Source organism: Pyrgilauda ruficollis, unplaced genomic scaffold (genome assembly GCF_017590135.1).
Source record: "Pyrgilauda ruficollis isolate IOZ18807 unplaced genomic scaffold, ASM1759013v1 scaffold34, whole genome shotgun sequence".
NCBI classification, from domain to species: Eukaryota; Metazoa; Chordata; class Aves; order Passeriformes; family Passeridae; genus Pyrgilauda; species Pyrgilauda ruficollis.
In genome coordinates, this window is record NW_024524822.1 from 2,706,678 (window position 1) to 2,722,079 (window position 15,402).

The window sequence follows — 15,402 nt, forward strand, 5'->3', positions numbered from 1 at the left end:
CCCAGGGCCTACACCCAAAATGGACGATGGGTCACGGGTTTCACACTTTTATAAGTTTGGTCCATTTGCATATTGGGGGTTAATTTGCCAGTTACAGCTTCAGCTAATGAAGTAACTGACCGCAAGTTTACTCTCCCCAAAACTCACTTTTGTTTCCATCTCTGGGGCCTGAGGCAGTGAGATGTCCTTGATTGCCAGGCCTGGAGAGGAATTGCTGTGTCTGCCCAAAACGGGACAGCAGCAGCTCACACTGTGTGTGGAGTGTGGAGTTATCCACTAAAGAACTGCAGGTTTGCTGGTCCATTTGCATATTGGGGGTTAATTTGCCAGTTACAGCTTCAGCTAATGAAGTAACTGACCACAAGTTTACTCTCCCCAAAACTCACTTTTGTTTCCATCTCTGGGGCCTGAGGCAGTGAGATGTCCTTGATTGCCAGGCCTGGAGAGGAATTGCTGTGTCTGCCCAAAACGGGACAGCAGCAGCTCACACTGTGTGTGGAGTGTGGAGTTATCCACTAAAGAACTGCAGGTTTGCAGGTCCTTCAATAAATAGAACTGCTTTTTATTGCCTTCATTTTGTCTGGCCTCTGTTTTTAGGTAGCCCCAAAAAGGCATCATCACATCCAAGAGCTGCTTTTCCCTCCAGCGTCAAGTGAGATGAGAAGGGTTTGGCATGGGGGAGATGCTTTGGGCTCAGAATTGCTCAGGGACACTGAAATTTTGGTGGTTGAGAGGCTTTTCCCCATTTCAGCAACAAGAGTTCAGAGCAGTGGCTGGAACTGTGAGTGCTTGGAAAGCCATGAATCCAGGTATAGCCAGGGTTGGGATATCTGCACACAAAGGGCTTCAGAGGAGACTCCTCAGAGCTGATGGGAGACTGCCAAAGCACAGAGCTGCCACCTGTATGTGCCTTTTATCATGAAAAAATTGCAATTGATTTGACTGCTGTGCCAGTGCTGCATTGTGTGTGTGGGTAATTTTCAGGTAGTCTGGCTACCATAAAGCAGAGAATGCACATAGATTACACTGAAAACAAATAAAAATTATAATCTCAGGGGTCCAATCTAATTTTTACTATTTATTTCCTAGGGAAAAGTCAAATGCTTCAGCATATAAGGCAACTTAGAATATGATTTTTTTACTTTTGTTCCAATTTCTCTCAGCCATTTACACTTCTTTGGTTGATCACAATGGAGTTGAAACATTCAAAATTGTCTTTTAAAACCTTTTTCTAGGGAAGACCTGGTGGGTTTATATTTGCTGAGTACCTTCTTTGCAAGCAGCATTCTATTTGCATGAAAGCCTAGAATATCTTGTTAATAAAAAAGTCCCAGCTCTTCCTGAAGCTGTGACTTTTACAATTGGTGTGATGACAAAGTGGAAATTATCTCTCAGACTAAATCTGGATGATTGTGCTCTCTAGTGACACAGCCAGGCATTTTTTCTTTCACTTGGACAAAACCCAGCCTTTTTCACATTATTTCTCCTCTCACTTTCACAGAATCACAGAATCAGAAGGACGAGGCACGAAGTAAAGTAAAAGTAAAGAGGCAGAGGAAGGGCGGGGAGGAAATGAGCACTTTGAGTCCTGAAAGTAGTTTCAGTTTAAGCAGGGGACCAGTTTTCAGGTTAAATGTTGCTTTTAACCCTCTCTGCTGCTCTAAAACAGGGGCATGCCTCTGGCAGAGGGAGCCACGAAAGTGGGAGTGAAAGGGATCATCTGCACCGAAACCGCCGTGTGTTGGTTTTCCCCCCACCTCAATCTCTCTATCTGTGCTGGTGTCTTTCTCTCTTTCCTCTTTGCAGCACAGAATTTACAGTAAAAACACAGGAAGCTGAACTATTTCCTCTGAGGAAAGTACCTGACGGAGAGGTGAAGGAGCAGAGTCATCAGCAGGCCCTTTGAGCCATCCCTGCCCATGCAGTCAGTGATACTTTCAGGAGGCGCTGCCTTGGAACCAGACACCTTGCAGGTGGTTTTTGCCAGGTCAAGCAGGCTGGCACAGGAAGATTGGCTTTTTTCCTGTGGCAATCCCAGAAAAGGGAGTCCTGAATTTGTGAGTAGCAGTTGGTGATTTATGAATAACAGCTGATATTTATTTATTTGTGACGCTGCACTTTGTGCACCCAAAACCACTTAACCACAGTCATTCTGCCCACAGTGGTGTGGAGGCCCCTCTGTCCCTCCAGGGAATGTGAGATGGCCCTGGGGAGGGACAAAGAAGGCACTTAGAGAGGGACAGGCACATTTTTAGCTGCCATTCCAAACCTGTCCTTCCCAAAGGAGCTGAGCTGGGAAAGCCAGACAGCAGCACTAAGGAAGGAGACCTGGGCCCCCTCCATTGCAAGACCCCTTGGAAAAGCTCAGCCCAGACTTCCGAAATTTCAGAGGTTTTGAGAGGGGACTTTTGCCCTAAAAATACCCAAAGCCTTATCCCCAGTGTCTGAAAGGGCACAAGTGAGTAACCCTGCAAGATAGCATCTCAGAGAGACCATGAGCTCCCCACACTTCACGAGTGACTAAAGCTGAAGTGGATTTTTCAGCTGAGTAGGCCTAAATGTAGGAGTGGAAGGAATACAGAGATGGGTACAGCACCAGCCTCTTTATTTTGCAATAACTTCTCCTGTCCAATAACTCCTGCCTCCTCCAGGAAACTTTCCTTTAGCTTGCACAGCTGTTGAAATGCCTGTGTGGGGTTACATTTTCCTGCTGCAGCCTCCACTCGGGATCTCATTGCCACTGCAAAGCGCAACAGGCCTGATTCATTTTGCAGCAGGAACATGATTGATGCAAGCCCGGATGGAGACTCATTCTCAGCCCCGTGGAAATTCCTCACCAAGGTTGCAAGTCAAGTGAAAACCTCACTGTACATCATCAGGTTGTGTTTCTACTCCTAAACCTTTGGGATGGAGCCAGGAACAGCTTGTGAGCAGGCGAGGGTGACCCAGAAAGCCAGAGCAGTTCTTACATCATCTTTTATTCTCGTTTTGTCTTTTGGTTTTTGCCTTTTTTTTTTTTTTAATTTTTTTTTGCTGAGAATCGTCTTTCCCTCTCACCTACACCAACTCCTTCACCTTTAGATTGAAGGCCTGATTAAGATGTGTGTTTTTCCAGGGCCCTCCAAGAATAAAGATCATCCGTGCAGTTCCGGCTGAGCTTTGCTTGCAGTCTCCTGCTGACAAACCACACCTTGTTTATCAGGACCAACATTTGTTGAACACACACATAGAGCTGCTGGAGCTCTGAGGCCTGAGATTTCTGTACCTGCTGGGGAAATCACCGGGGGAAAGTGGAGGAACAAAGGCTGGAGCTGACTTATTTCAAAGAAAATGTTAAGGCAGTGCTGAACAGGAGCTCCAAAGCTGCTGGGGTGGGTTCATGTCTCCTGTATTTTCATTTTACATTATTTTACCCACTTCCCATTAAATAAATGGTATCATTTTGTCAATTCTCTGTGTTTGTAACACTCTGTGAAGAATTATTCTCTGCCTTGAGCTCCTGATGGAGTGCAGAGAACCAGCAGCAACCAGCCAAGCATCACCTCAGCAATCCCAGCTCTATTCCTGGGTCATCTTGTTCTCATCCCTGGAAGTTGAAAATAAAAAGTGGCAAGGTGCCTGTGAGGCTGATGCCACCTCCTTGCCATTTTCTGGGATCAAGCTGCTGCTTGTTGATGACACTTGAACATTTCTAGTCTGCTTCCCTTTCTAATCAAATTGTGGTAGAAAATGTTCAGTGGGTCAAGCACAAAGAGTGCTGAGAAGAAGAAGAAGAAGAAGAAGAAGAAGAAGAAGAAGAAGAAGAAGAAGAAGATGAAAATAAGGAGAAGGAGAAAAGGAAGAGGAAAAATAAAGGAAAAAAGGTACTGCCCCTTCAGAGTTTAACAGCCCTAGGATTAACACGGCAGCTGCAAGAAGGTTTTTCAAGGCTGCAGTTTTGGATTCAGGTAGTGAAGCCTGAGACCAAATGAGTCGCAGGGGCAGCCACTGGATCACTGAGTACTCAATTTCTTGTTTTTCATGCTCTCTGACCCTCAGTTATGCTCAACTTCTTTTAGAGTAAACCAAGCCAAACTTGTAATTTGATTGAAGAGACATCCTTGGGCAGGAAAGATGGGGAATTTGTGTTTTCTGTCACAAATCACTGGGCTACTTATTCACTACTGCAGGCTCAGGTGAGATTCCCTGGCTTTCTGGTGACATCCAGCTCAGCAATGGGTGAGATCAGTTCCCTTGGCTGGAATTGCATCACGAGAGGAGGTGAGGGAGCTGCACCCAGAGGTGATGCAGCAGATGTGGGTGCTCCAGTTCAGCTGACACCAAGGTGACACCTCTGTGGCAGAGGGAAGAATTTAAGGTATCTGTCATCTCCCACATCACCCTGCAGTGCTCTAATCACTGCACACTCATGCCTGGAGTCAGAAACAACCACATCACTTAGCAGTCCAAGTCTCACAAAAAGCCAGGGGATTGAATAACTTGAAAGCTGCCATCAGCCTCACTCCCCCAAATTATGCATCCAGCTGACTTCTGCCCACCTGGCTTGAAGTTTTCACCTCACTTAAGTAAGAAACCCAAGCATGAATTCTTTCTCAGACTGTAGTTAAGGTTAGGGCAGTGACACTGGAAAAGGAATTTTCCATCCACTTGTCTCAAAAATACCTCATGGATACAGTCCTAACCTCATAAACCCCTCTCATGCCCCCAGATATCTCCTTCAGTGCCTTTTGGACCTAAAATCTGGCTGAGGAAATAATTTTGAAGCCCTTCCTCTCCTGCCCCCTTGAGGCTCCCAAGCTGCTTCATCACATTAAGGACGAACCCCGGCACTGAGGCTTGGCAGGTTCATGAACAGATTTCAAATTTGAGCATGTTTTTAAACTCTTCTCATGAGTTACAAACAGGAAAGAGGGAAAAGCCAGTGAATTTCCCTTCCAGGAGCCCATGGTGGAGCTGCTGGTCCCAAATCAAGCTTGTGTCAGCTCTGAAGGGTGTTTTGGCAGGTCTGACTCCAAGGATTTGCCAGCTTCCCTCTCTCAATGGGGATCATGGAGAATACCAAGCAGGGCATCTGTCAGTGAGTAATTACAGGAAATATCAGCTTCCTTTTGTGCAGCGTGTTTGACTCCTGTCTGGGGCGAGGCACAAACCTGAGCCTGTCTCCAGGAGCTCTTCGGATCTGCCAAGGTAAATGACACCAGAGGCAGAGCCAGACAGCTCTGGGATGTTACCAGAAATGAGGAAATCATCCCATAAATGTCACTTCTTCCTCTGACTGTCTGCAAACAGACTGCCAGAGCTTTCCAGTGTCCAGAAACACTGATCCAGTGCCATTTCCTCATAGCTTGGAAAGCATCTGGAGAGCAGAGCATATTTCTTCATTACTGGATTTGTTCTCCATTATGCTGACTATAATTTACTGTGATGAACACCTAGGAAGGGCGATTAATTACAGAGAATTAATTTAATATACTGCTGCCACTGCCCTGGAGGGTCAAAGGAAATTTATGCTCCCCGTGCAACACAAACAATGTTCAGGAGTGTAACTTCAGCCAGGAGTGAGGCAAGAAACATTTAAAAAACATTTGAAAAATGTTTGCAAAATGCAATCTTGAAGTAGGGCAGAGAGACTGGATTAAAACAAGAGATCTTTTATTGTCTTGAACTGCAGGGTGCAATACAGAGGAACTACATGGATTTTCATTCATATTAAAAAAAAAAAAAAAAAAAAAAAAAAGAGCCCTTTATTTACACAAGTGTCCAAACTGCCCATGGTACCTAACAACAACTCTGGGTTCTCTTTGTTTTGCTTTGTTAGTTATTCCCACCTAGATGGAGCAAGCATTGGTCAGTAGCACTTAGAAAAACATGGAAGAAGCTTTTGGGCAGGAAAAAAAAAAGAATTCTCTTCTGAAAGAACCCAAATCTTCATGGGCATTTCACTGTAACAAACCCACCAGAATAATTACAACCAGTCACTGACAAAAAGGAACAGTTTTCAGTAGGGGCTCAGCAGCCTAATTCATCTCAGTCTGTCTTTATTTCCCCATCTAAGTAAATATATCCTGGACATGCACAAACTCCACATGGATGAAAAAAAAAAAAAAAGTAGAAATTTATTTAAAAGTAATTGTGCTTTTATTTATAAAAAAAAATTTACAATCAGACACTGTCCTGCTGTGTTTCTAAAAGCATGGTTCTCTTAAAAATGACAAAATGTAGCTTATTATTATTATCATTATTATTATTATTACTTTGTCTTTATATTAATAATATTAATCTTATGCTTAAGTTTAAAAACCTACTGCTTTCCCTTCGCATTCCCTCCTTCTCTGTGGTACTTGATATATATAAAAAAGGCATTCACACCACCAATTATTTTAACTTATAACTAATAATAATAATAGTGATAATAATGATAATTAATCTTACACATTTCTGTGTGTAAAATATGGCTGGTTCTAAAACAAACTACCAATATACAAAGCTGTTCTCCCTCCCCTCCCCTGGGCCACCCAAGAGATCGTCAGATGTCGGAAGAACTTTATCCCAGACGCTTTCTGGCAAAAAAAATTAAAAAAAAAAATTAATAAAACAACACAGAACCCTTGAGATCGTTGTCTTTGGTGTGGAGGACGTTCCTGGTGGGCAGCTGGAGCTGCTCTGCTGGAAACTCTGGGATGCTTTAAGGCTTTTTTTGTTTGGAATGCTGCAAAGCCTCTGCCGGGCCACGGCTCACCGATGCTTTGGTACCAGTCCCAGCTCCTCACAGCCCCAGGCCAGCGATGCCCGAGGGTCTCCCCACACCCCCCTCTCCATCCCCTCCCCTGCCCCTGCCCGCAGCCCCCGGGCTCTACGCTCGCTTCCGACGCCCCTCCAGGTTCCGGAAGCTGGAGGGTCTCAGCTTCATCTCTGCAAACTGGATGGAATACTCGTGGCCCTTCCAGTGGAACCAGTTGACACCCTGTGAAGGCAAAGGCAGAGGCACTTTTATTTGCTGCCCCTGGTTCAGACTGGAGAAGTTTCTGGTTTGGGTATAGAGGCACCATGAAGTGGAGGAGCTTTGGGAAGCACAAGGGGCTGTGGAATGTCCAACCTGTACAAACCCACCCACACGAGGTCACAAAATGCTGGAAATACACACTGGATGGGCTGGAAGGGACCTTAAAGATCATCTTGTTCCACCCCTGCTGTGGGCAGGGACACCTTCCACTATCCCAGGCTGCTCCAGCCTGGCCTTGGACACTGCCAGGGATCCAGGGGCAGCCACAGCTGCTCTGGGCACCCTGTGCCAGGGCCTGCCCACCCTGCCAGGAAAGAATTTCCTCCCAGTATCTCACCTAAACCTATTCTCTGTCAGTTTGAAGCCATTCCCCCTTGTCCTGGCACTCCAGCTCCTTACAAATCTTCTCTCTCCATCTTTCCTGTAGCCCCTTCAGGCCCTGCAAGGCCACACTGAGCTCACCCCAAAGCTTCTCCTCTCCAGGTGAGCAATCCCAGCTGTGCCAGCCTTCCCTCCCAGCAGAGCTGCTCCATCCTCTGTTCCCCCTGGTGCCTCCTCTGGATCTCTCCAGCAGCTCCAGCTCCTCCCTGTGCTGGGCCAGGGCTGGGGCAGCTCTGCAGGTGGGGTCTCACCTGAGCCCAGGGCACAGGGGCACAATCCCCCTGCCCTGCTGCCCACGCTGGGCTCAGCCCAGGGCAGGGGGTTCAGGGCTGGGGCAGCTCCAGCTCTCACCCCCAGCACCCCCAGGTCCCTCTCCAGGGCTGCTCCAGCTGCTCATCCCAGCCTGGATTGATCCTGGGGTTGCCCCAACCCAGGTGCAGCACCCTGAGCTTGATCTTGTTAAACCTCTGTCACTCAGAGCTGTCCCTCCTTGCCTGGCTTTCATGGGAGGAGAAATATTTTTGTTTCACATGTTGAAAACTACAATTATTCCCTGCACAGTTGAGATATTGCCTTGGAAAATCAGACACAGCCAACAAGATTTTACCAGCTGATGTTAAATTCCTGTTTTGTGAGCCCATACATTTCCCTATGTTCCTGGAGAGTGGGAGGAGGGGATGCAGTGATTCTTGGCTGGCTGAACCATCAGAAAAACCCATAACTGCAATTTCCCTTCCTCTCATGCATTAGAGAAGCCTTCAGAGACAAACTCACCTGACTGTGGCTGTTGTCACCATATCTGCCCATCAGGTTGACTCGGTGACAGTTCTTGTACCAGAAAGCTCCTTTGTATGACAGAGCACAGTTGGTGATGGCAGAGTCATGGTCCTTGTCAAAGGTGGAGAAAGACCTTCCATTGTGGTAGGTCATGGAGTCACCTGGATGGATGGGGCAAAAGAAAGAGCAAGGTCAGTGGGTTGCCTGGTTTAGCTTTCATGAAAATATTTGGACTGTGCCATGCCCTGTCTGCATCTTAATTTTTTTAAATTTGACTTTTTTTCATACAGAGAGAAATGCACAATTTTTGGTTTTGCAGGCAGGTCAAAATATTTTTTCATGTGGTCTCTAATTCCCAGTATATGAAGTGGGGTTTTTTTCCATGCATGCCAATTTCTATACTTCTTGCTAAAAGCTGGATTTTACAGTGTGGACAAGCCAAGACCAAAGAGGTGTTCACAAGGAAGGAATCAAGATCAAAAGAGTCTCTATACTCACTGAATCTTACTCATGATAGCAGTTACTACTACTCTGCACTAGACAATTTGCCTTAAATCACAGAATCATGGAATGGTTTGGGCTGGAAGGGATGTTAAAACTCATCTCATTCCACCCCTGCCATGGCAGGGACACCTCCCACTGTTCCAGGCTGCTCCCAGCCCTGTCCAACCTGGCCTTGGGCACTGCCAGGGATCCAGAGGCAGCCCCAGCTGCTCTGGACACCCTGTGCCAGGGCCTGCCCACCCTCACGGGGAAGGATTCTTCCCAATATCCCATCTAAATTAAATAGACATTCATTCTGCTGCTGCATTTCCTTTGTATCTCTGTAGTCTGGGTAAAAGCTCCTGTGCTGGTCACAGGGCAGAGCCCACACCCACACCTCTGCTCTGGTTTATGCACCCAGCAGTGTGAAATTATCTCCTTTTAAGACATATTGTTAAACTGGATTTATCTCTTAATCCTGTGAAGCCCTGAAAAGGATTCACCAAGGGCTGCAGGGTTTGCCCCAGTGTGATTATAAAGGCAGATGATTTGTTCAGCAAAATCATAAATCACATTACAGCAGGGCTTTGCTGCAAATTCTACTGACAGGAGAAGAAGCTGTGCCAGGCTATTATTGGCTGTATAAATGACAACCAAGATTGGCCAAATGAGATATATTGTGGTTTAATACACTTGTTTCAATCCTGCCATAATGAGGCCATAAAATATGGCACAAAAATGCCTAGAGGATATAAAACGGAAACATAAATATATGGATATGTTTGATTTTTGAACACCTCACTGTCCTGGCTTGTAAGATATGGTTTGGGGGTGTGTATTTCCCATCTGTCAGAGGTGGAGCAGTTCTCCTCTGTGCATTGGGCAGTTTTTTCTTTATCTCTCCCACAGCCAATCCTCCCTCCAGGAGATCTCTGCTGTCCATGGCCACTGAGTGTCCCTGCATGGCTGATCAAATTCCAGCATCCCATGGGGAGATGCTCCGCCCAGGGCAGGAGCCAAGCATTCCTACCTGGATACAATCTGAGCCTGGAACAGCACAGCAGCCTTTGCCCACTGCATTCCCAGAGGAGCAGCTTTCTCCTGCCCTGCATTCCCAGAGGGAGAGCAGGCCCATCTCCAGTAGCCCTGGAGCTTGAGAGGAAAACTCCAGCCTTGTGCAGGATCCCTGCTCCAGCAGAACCACAGCTGGCACTGCAGGAGGGCTGAGCCCCCATGGGATGGTGCTGTGCCACCACCCTGACACACAGGGGTCAGCTCCTGCTCTGACTCTGGCAGTGGTGTTTTATATTACTGCATTGTTTATTTTATTTTTAAAATTTTCTTCCCTAATAAAGAACTGTTATTCCTTCTCCCATATCTATCCCTGAGGGCACCTTAATTTCAAAATTATAATCACTTGGAGAGAAGGTTTACATTTTCCATGTCAGGGGTGGCTCCTGCCTTCCTTAGCAGACACCTGTCTTTTCAAACCAAGACACTCACACAGGAGAGACACCTGCTGATCTGCAGTATTCACACAGTTTCCTTGAGTTAATGGGAGGAATTAGAAGCAGGGAAAGTCAGTTTTTGCTCTCACCTGCTGTGCCGCTGTAGCCATCCACGCGCAGGCGGTAGCGGCTCTTGGCATCGCCCACGCTGAAGCGGTCGTACACAGCATAGGCCGTGTCCCCCTTGTCCCTCAGGTCCACCCGCAGTTCATACTGGCCCTGAGAAGTGATTTTGTGCAGGTTCTCCAGACCTGTGGGCAGGAAGGAATGTTTGTATTGATGCTGAATGTTTTTTTGCCTTTTTTCTTTTCTGAATTCTCTGTATTCTTTACACACATATTTGGAGCTCTGTAGCCTATTGCTGCATTCCTACTTATTTTTCCCAGTGCTTTTCCCTACCTTTTTCCCAGGCAGAAAGACAAAACACATTCCAAAGCCCCTACCCCATCTTGGTTCTCCCTGGGAACCAAGGCCAAGAAAAAACTCTTTGAGACTCATTTTCATCAACAAAGTTCAGTTCCATCTGAGGGGGGAGGATTTAGAAGGGGCTTGAACTGGGGGGAGATTGCATCACCACTTGTGGTCCTAATTGGTGGTTTTGTCAATTATACTAATTTGCTAAATTTCTAAAAACTGTGTTCACCCCCTGGGGGAGGGGCTTTTGTGGACATTTTCCACATTCACCTCTAGAGGCCTCCAATAAAGATCAACCTTTACATTGCTTCTATACTAATGTTATCTCAAAACTGTGTTGTTTGATTTCCAGGTTCCTTAAGGCATTAGTCTCTCCATGGTTTTCACTTTGTTGTGGTGGGTTCAGTGCTGGTCACTGAACCCAAAGCCATTCAAAGCACTGGACATTGCTGAAATAGAGAAGTGGCCAAAGCTCTCCCTCCCATGCAAAACCAGGACATTTGCCATGCCATTATTCCATAAATGGGGCCATACTGGACTGCACAAACAGAGCAGGACACCAGCACTGGTGAGGACCCTGAGCCAGATCAGCTCTAGGGTGATGTCAGCACAAAAGCAAATAAATAGTCCCAGGCTGACTGGGAGAGATCTTCCCTTCAAATAATAGAAACAGGCTGGGCAAAACAACCAAAGTTGTGCTGTGTGATGATGATGATGATGATGATCATCATCATCACCATCATCATCATCTTCATCATCATCATCATCATCTTTCATTTATAATCAGAAAAATGCAGCACAACCTTTGAAAATGTGGAGGGTTTACTTCTGTTTTACCAAAATGTGAGTTTATGACTTCTATTTGCCTGCTTTTCCTCTCTGGATCACAAGCCTTTGCTGCTGGGGGTGTCCCAGGAGGACAGGAAGCAGAACGTGCTTCCCAGGTCACCTCTGACTGCTCCCAGAGCCCCAGGGAGCACTGGGTGGGTTCATTTGGTGACCCCAGCATGGCACCTTTGAACTGCAGCTGGGGGACTGGCTGAGCCTGGCCCTTTCAGTCTCCCTCATGTAGGGTGTCCCTGGCTGCTTTTCTCCTGTTCCCCTTTACAAATATTCCTGCCAGCTAAATGAAGGCCTCTCAGTAGCTCCTGGACTTTTGGGCTGTGCTTCTGTTTTGTTTTTTGGGTTTTTGTTTTTGTTTTTTTTTTTTCAAAAATACAAATTTTCAGCACTTACCTATCCAGAATTCATCCTTAGGATCTCCAAACCCTGCCACGTAAGTATTCCAGTTCTTGTAAAAATCTTGCTTTCCATTCTGACGCCTCAGGAACACCTAAAAGCAGGAAATGTTATGGACAGACTGCCCTGACCAGAGGGGAAGAGCTTTTACAAACACAGAGCTGAGCATTTCTCCTGCCCTGCCTTTACCCCTCCCAGCAGAGCTCACTGCAAGGATTAAGTTGCACACAGGTTTTTGGATGCTCCATGTATTTTTTAAGTCTCCAATTTCTCTGTAGGGTTCCCAGGCTCCTCTGCATGATGTGGCCTCTCAGTTCCTGCTTTCTGCCCTTTTAAACCCATCCTGCAGCTCTGGATTTCTCAGCCAAGGGTTTTTCCACCCCTCATCTCCCAGCCAAGCATTCCTCCAGCTCCTCCTGCCTTTCTGTGCCCTGGCTCCCTTTGGCTTGTTCAGATTTGGGGATGTCAGTGTGGAGAGGTGGCATTTACTGCCATTCCTTTGTTGGCTGGGTGGGATGTGTCCCTTGCACTGTGGCTTTGGAAGCCACTGCACCCTGTGTCTGCTGAACAAATGCTTCCCCTGGGCCATGCTTTAACCTCCCTCACTCCCTCTCTCATTCAGACAGAGTCAGTTAAACCCCCCTCTCCTTGGTGATTATTTAGAAGATGTGTTATCCAATATGGTCATTTCAACAGCCCTTCCACCAGCGGAGAGAGATCAGGGCTGAAACCAGGGGTGTGACCCATCCTTTGGAGACACCTCTCTCCCCTGCAACTACAGAAAGAGCTGGCAACCCTGCACTGGAGTATCCTACTGTCATAGTTTTTCAAGAGGGACTTCTCTGCCTAAGTGAACTGAAGAAAGACTGTTTTAGATGTGGTAAACTGACTGGAAATTTTAAGTTTTGTTTCTTTACATTGTCAGTGGAAAAGGAAAGGTTGTGGGGGGAGGAAAACTGTTCTGAAGGGTTTGTTTAAATTTTTACTTTTTTTTTTTTTTTTTTTCTTTTTTCTTGTTTAGTTACTGTTAATAAAATTTTGGCCAGCATCTTTTAAGGTTTTGAGCCTGCTTTGCCTTTCTCCTAGTCCTACCGCACAGCAGGAAGTGAGTGCACTGGTGATTGGCCAGCACTGAACCTACTACACTCATTGGTGCATTGGCTGGGAAACCTCAAAGCTGGTGAAATCTCAAATTGGTGAACCAAAACTGCTACACCTACTCAGGATAAAACTCCCCAAATTTACAGATAGAACAGCCCTACTGTGATAATAACATTATCCTACTGTGATAATAACCCTCCACACTCATTGGTGCATTGGCTGGGAAACCTCAAAGCTGGTGAAATCTCAAATTGGTGAACCAAAACCATTACACCTACCCAAGATAAAACTCCCCAATTTTACAGACAGGACAGCCCTACTGTGATAATAACACTCTGAGGGTGCCTGGTATGAGCAGGATGGGATGTGCTGCCCCGGCCCCATACTCACGATCCAGCCGCCCCCATCCTCGGCCATGTCACAGAACACTTGCAGAGGCTGAGCCTTGTCCCCGTTCAGGTAAATTGTGTAGAGCCCAGAGGTGGCTTCTCCATTCAGCAGGGCCTGGGAGCAGTCCTTGGGGTAGGGATAGAGGAGCCCAGCTGCACACACAGGGAAGAGAAAGCATTCCTTAGGAAATCAGCAGTTACAAGGAATGTGCCCAATGCAGATGGTTGAGGAAAATCCCTTGTGGGACAGCTACAGATCCCAGGAACAGGGTTGTAATTGCATCCTGCATACAGAACATCCACAGGATACAGCTGGTGAGGTGAATTCTTCTTTTGAATGTGGTTTTTCACATCTGTCTGCACTTCTGGAAGTGCTGGGAATGTGAGATAACTACTCCCTGCTAGGATGGCAGTGCATCCTCCAGCTAAAAGCTGAAATTCAGGAGCTGTGTTACAGCAATTTTTGGGGAAAAACAAATCTACCAATCTCTGCTCATGTGACGGAAAACAGAAGGGGGATACAAAGACAGGACTTCGATCAAAAATAAATTAATTGTGAGTGTTTTGCTAGCAAGGACAATATTAAATGTGTTATAAAGCTACACTCCTAAAAAACAAAGCAAACAGCAACATTTGAAACTACAGGAAAATGTTGTTAAGCTTTTCTTTCTGACAACAAGGCAATAAAATCATTGCAGTCAGAACAATTTCTAACCCCCCTAAAAAACCTTTTCTTTTTTATTTTTTCTTGTTTTTATTCACTCAGGTCATTAACTTTTTCAGCCAATTAAGTGTTGTTCCAGGTGAGTCCAAAGGAGAGTTTTTACCTGCAGCTTCTCACAGAGTGGCTGCTGGTCCTTGCCAGTGTTACACATCCCTGCGTGTACTTCAGCTCCAGAGAATTTCACAGAATCATGGCATTGTTAAGGTTGGAAAAGACCTTTAAGATCAAGTCCAACCATTAACACAGTCCCACCATCATGTTCACCACCATGTCCCCAGGGGCCACCTCCACATCTATTTTGAATACTTGCAGGGATGGGGATTCCAACACTGCTTATTCCAATTCTTTACAGCTCTTTCCATGAAGAATTTTTTTCTGATATCCAATCCAAACCTCCCCTGGTGTGATTTGAGGCCAAGCAAGTTTCCACCAGCTTTGGGATTTGGAGAAAAGTGATTCTGCAGAGGGCTCCTTCAGTGTTTCCCTGTCACTAAATAGACAAGAATGTATTTTTGGAGTTAAGGCCAGTCTTAAGCCTCTGCCTGAATGAGTCTGACACTGTTCACATAGCTGAAGGCACCTGGTCAGTTCCTACTCGTGGTCAATTTGCCAAACATCACCTAAATACACCCAGATTGAATTCCTGTCCTCTTTCTGGATGAATTGGTGACTTCATCCTGCTCTGCACAAGCAGTGACAGGGCAGACTTGGGGCTGGGTGACTTCTGGCAGTCCTTGGGCTGGAGTTGGTGCCAGCAGCAGGAGGGGAATGGGAATGACTGAAGGTCCTGCTGGGCCTGAAAGGCTGAAAACTGGGAAAAATGAGACAAATGACAGGCAAAGTGTCACAGCTAATAGAGAACAACTCCTTTTTTTAATGTCAGATGTGAAGTGACCTTCAGAGAAGCCAATTTATCCTTGCAGAGCTGCCCTGTTGGGCTGGAGCTGACGTGCAGAGGGGCTTTGAGACAGCCCATCTCAGAGAGGGGAGAAAAACCTGCCCAGAAATCCATCTGCTCAGCCCCCAGCACTGATTTGTGTGGGCCTTTGTGGTTTGCTTCATTTCAGCTCCAAACTCTGATTTGTTTTCCCTGCTCGCTGGGATCAATACAGGAAGAAATCTAAGTGTCAGCTGGATTTTAAAGAATTCCTGCTGATATTTCACATGGCAAGGAAGGATGTTAAACCAGACTGTGAGGCTGATGTGGATGGATATTGGGATTTCATCCTGCCAAGGGAAAACAGGTCTGGGGGAACAGGGACTTTGCACCAACACCACAAATGGATTAAAATCCTGTGTGGGGTCTGTGTCCTCACAGCAGAGCTCAGCAGTATTTAGATTATTTTAGATTAGTATTCAGTATTATTTTAGATAATTCAGATT

The 15,402-nt window shown here is 46.1% G+C and overlaps 1 protein-coding gene across 3 annotated transcripts in view; it reads right to left on the reverse strand.

Annotated features, from left to right (window-relative positions):
• Positions 1-5,641: 5,641 nt before the first annotated feature.
• TNC (tenascin C) overlaps positions 5,642-15,402 on the reverse strand; it is a 49,323-nt gene continuing 39,562 nt past the window's right edge. For all 3 annotated transcript variants that reach the window (XM_041474760.1, XM_041474758.1, XM_041474757.1), the window contains 5 exons: positions 13,297-13,448; positions 11,803-11,899; positions 10,242-10,403; positions 8,159-8,322; positions 5,642-6,964 (listed from right to left, as the gene is read on the reverse strand). In XM_041474760.1, the coding sequence (XP_041330694.1) occupies positions 6,854-6,964; positions 8,159-8,322; positions 10,242-10,403; positions 11,803-11,899; positions 13,297-13,448 (686 nt within the window). In that variant the 3' untranslated portion in view covers positions 5,642-6,853. The remainder of the gene's footprint in view (positions 6,965-8,158; positions 8,323-10,241; positions 10,404-11,802; positions 11,900-13,296; positions 13,449-15,402) is intronic.